The 3,562-nt window shown below is 45.4% G+C and overlaps 1 protein-coding gene across 1 annotated transcript; it reads right to left on the bottom strand.

The window, feature by feature from the left end:
• Positions 1-1,190: 1,190 nt before the first annotated feature.
• On the bottom strand, positions 1,191-3,066 carry LOC103704661 (3-isopropylmalate dehydratase small subunit 1-like). The gene is made up of 2 exons (XM_026803683.2): positions 2,930-3,066; positions 1,191-2,319 (listed from the first exon to the last, which is right to left on the bottom strand). The coding sequence occupies exons 1-2, from the start codon at positions 3,003-3,005 to the stop codon at positions 1,451-1,453; spliced, it is 945 nt and encodes a 314-aa protein (XP_026659484.2). The 5' UTR covers positions 3,006-3,066; the 3' UTR covers positions 1,191-1,450.
• Between the last annotated feature and the right edge of the window lie 496 nt (positions 3,067-3,562).

The following is a 3,562-nucleotide window of genomic DNA, read 5'->3' as shown; positions in this document are numbered from 1 at the left end:
TGAACCAAGATGTGTTTTGCAAAAGAAGGAAAATAAGGTAAGCATCATTTTCAGATGCCCATACTGAACTTTAAATGTATATGTTGATAATGTACACGACAATCAAAACAAGTTCAGTTTTAAATACCAGTACTAAGCCCCATATGATTTTTCCATCGGAATGGGCATGGTATTGGTCCAATACCAGTACTAACTATGTGTATCAAAACTGAAAATATTAAAAAGAATAAAAAACTGCCAATACCGACCGGTATACTTGGTATGGTACCATGGTATGGACCAGTATGGTTGGTACATACCGGCAAAATGATTTCAGTATCCCAAAACCTATACTGGTGCCGGTTTCGCATTAGAACGGTATGGTATCATCCAATTCTGGCTGTTTTTCAATCCATGGTAAGGACAAGCAAAGAGGGATGACAAATTTTAAAGATGCAGCAATATTTTGCAATCATCAGTGCCACTCTATCGATGCACATGAGAATGAAGTGTTGAGGACTTAAGGCTAACCTACTCATCCAAGACATCTTGCAACAACTATACATGTATAAATCAGGAGAGCCTTAAATACCAAGGGTTTCCTTGGTTGCAAGGAAACCTATGTAAAAGGGAAAATGAAATTTTACCATAGAAAGGAAAAGTTTTCTATAGATATAAGCTTTCCAATTGTCAGTTTCTGGCTGAGACAAATGAAAATCTAGCCTTTGATAAGACAATAAGTTTTCACAAAATTTTTGTTGCAACCAACCAGATCCTAAAATAATCTGGAAGTGAATTCCATAAAACCCACATGCTTGACTATCATGATGATAAAATGCAACTAAGTTTCGCCAAAATAATCATCATAAGCAAAATGTAACATCTATCACCACCTTATAAAAAAAAAGGGGAGGAAATCCATTAAAGCTCATCAATTCAAAAGGTGTCGCAAAATCAATACTACTGAAATCAAAGAGGCTGATTGTTTTAGCAGGTTTCTAAATTACAAGGGGTATGAGAACCTAGAAGAGATTAGCAAATGATGACCTTTAGTGCATCCAAATGCAAGCTAAAGCTAAGTATCCCCATCTATGTGACAAACCAACCTCCGTTTTGACCTGTTTAGCAGTTAAAAACTATTTTCTTAATTTCATTGAACAGAGCAATAGAACATTAGTACGACGTTAGTATTAACGAAACCAAAAGCAATATGAAACACAAAATAAATATTTTAACGACCAGAGCATAATCAAATGAGACAATCATCTTCCACAATCAACATAAGAAAAAAAAATCAAGACAAAGTCGTAACCTAATGTCCAATGTTAATTATCAATAATGAAACGAGATATCCATTTGCTCCAGAAGCGGATTTATTTATGCCAAACTTAATGCCCATTTCATTTCAGTACTTCTCCTAAATTTCCATGCAAAAAGTAGCCTGGAAAGAAAGAAAGATCCCACCTTTACCCTAAGCCGTCGATGCCGAAGCGATCATCCCGGTCTTCCTCGCGTAGGCGAAGATTCCCCCAGCCTCAATCACCGGCCCCACGTCTCCGATCGGCTTCAACCGGTACTCCTTCCCCGTGGTGTGGTTGATCAGCCGGATCCCGTCGAGATCTACGGTCACGATATCCCCGGTGGTGCACTCCTTCCAGATCCCCGTCTCCTCGGACTCCAAGGGGAACATCTCGCCGGTGGAGACGGAGTTCCGGAAAAAGATCCGGGCGTAGTGCTCCGCGACGACGGCCAGGACACCGGCGGCGCCGAGGGCGACGGGGGCGTGCTCGCGGGAGGAGCCGCAGCCGAAGTTGGCGCCGGCGATGACGACCGGGAAGGGGGTGGAAGCCGCGCCGGAGGGGACGAAGGGGACGGTGTAGGCGGCGGAGGGGAGGCCGGAGAGGGCGAACGAGCCGAGCTTGCGGTGCTCGTCCGGCTTGGAGGGGACGAGGGTCAGGTGCTCCGCTGGGATGATCTGGTCGGTGTCGATGTTGTCGCCGAGGACGTAGCAGGGACCATGGAAGGTCGTTGGCGAGGGGGACGAGGCGGCGACGGCAGCGCGGGGAGAGGTGGAGAGGAAGAGGGGCTCGGGGGACGAGGCGGCGACGGCAGCGCGGGGAGAGGTGGAGAGGAAGAGGGGCTCGGGGGCACATCGGGAAAAGGAGGGGTATTTCGGGAAGGAGGGGCGGGTTGGGAATCGGAGATTGGGGTTGGAGAGAGGCGAGCGGGTTTCCTGGGAATAGATGGAAGTCTTGGAGGCCCTCGCGGCCACTGCCGGTGCCGCCGCCGCCGCCGCCGCCGCCATCGACATGGTAACGAGGAAGGAAGGCGGCGCGTCGTCTGCGTATTCAAAAGAAAAACTTTAAAGGGACACTCCTTCGAATTGGAGCAAAATTTTTAATAAAATATTAATTAAATCTCATAATTTATTTTTTCATTGCGATGATCTATCTTTATTAATTTTATTAAGAATTACGGTCACATGATAAGAAAATAAGTCTACTTCGTTGACGCCATCCATCACCCGCACCAAACCCAAGCCCCTCTGCACCATTACGTTCATGCCTTCGCCAATATCCTTCTCGCCACCACCCTTGCCCAACCTCCTCTCCTTGGGCAATGCCGCCATCCCCCTTCTCCCCCCAGCGAGTAGGTCCGGCTACGTCTTGGGCCACTGCACCTCGCAGTGGTCCATCAAGGATGCCACGCTACCGCCGCCATTGTTCGCCCATGGAACAACGCAGATCCATGCAGCGAAGGAGGCGACTTCCTGGCTCCTCCAACCTGCTTACCCCCAACGAAGGCCCCTCAAGTGGGAGTAGTATGTGGTGGTGGTGGGGATGGGGTCGACAGTGGAAGCGGAGCCATGCATGGTGGCGGTGCTCGATCTCTGTCTTCTGCCCATCCGGCCATCCCTCCTAATAATGCGTGCGCGCGCGCGCGCGCCTACCTGAGAAGAGAGGAGGATGGTTTGGAGAGAAAAAGGCGAGCCTCATTCGACGGTAGTGGAAAAAATCGGGGGCCATGGGAAGCCGACCCAAGTGGAGAAGCGTCAGCGCCTACCAACCAAGCCTCGTGCATACCCTCCACCCTACCCCATCTTGATCTCCCCCCCCTTTTTAATCCCCTAATATTTAGTCATTTTAAATATTTTAAAATATATTTTCTGTAAAATGCTTTCTTTTTTTTTTTTTAAAGACTAGTTGGGATTCTTACTGAGTTTTTTTCACAGATAATATTCTTTTACTTCCGACTTTTTATAATTTTTTTTATAGGCATACGAAGGAGCAACCGTACTCATTAGCTCTTTTCAATTTCTAATTTTGTTCTAATAAATTATTTTTTATAATGTTTCTATAAAATGAAGACAACAGTTTCTAGCCAAAATATTTTCAACAATGTAAATTTAATTCTACTAAAAAATACTGTATATATTATTTATTAAAATTTAATTTGATAGTATAGAATTAGATTTAGTTTAATTATATAAAAATTTAAATTAGGTGAATGGTTGAGATTCATCTAGGTGAACGATCAAGATTCATCGAGCAACATCTTTTCTGTTTGGAAACGAACAGCCGAT

The sequence above is a fragment of the Phoenix dactylifera genome, chromosome 5 (genome assembly GCF_009389715.1).
Source record: "Phoenix dactylifera cultivar Barhee BC4 chromosome 5, palm_55x_up_171113_PBpolish2nd_filt_p, whole genome shotgun sequence".
Classification (NCBI taxonomy): Eukaryota; Viridiplantae; Streptophyta; class Magnoliopsida; order Arecales; family Arecaceae; genus Phoenix; species Phoenix dactylifera.
This window is presented reverse-complemented; position numbering and strand designations above follow the sequence as displayed.

Bases quoted from the DNA above. Each gene is read 5' to 3' on its own strand.
- LOC103704661 (XM_026803683.2), bottom strand. From the start codon at position 3,005: ATGGCCCCCGATTTTTTCCACTACCGTCGAATGAGGCTCGCCTTTTTC. The intron at 2,320-2,929 runs GTAGGCGCGCGC...TTGAATACGCAG, and splicing joins CCATCCTCCTCTCTTCTCAG to ACGACGCGCCGCCTTCCTTC.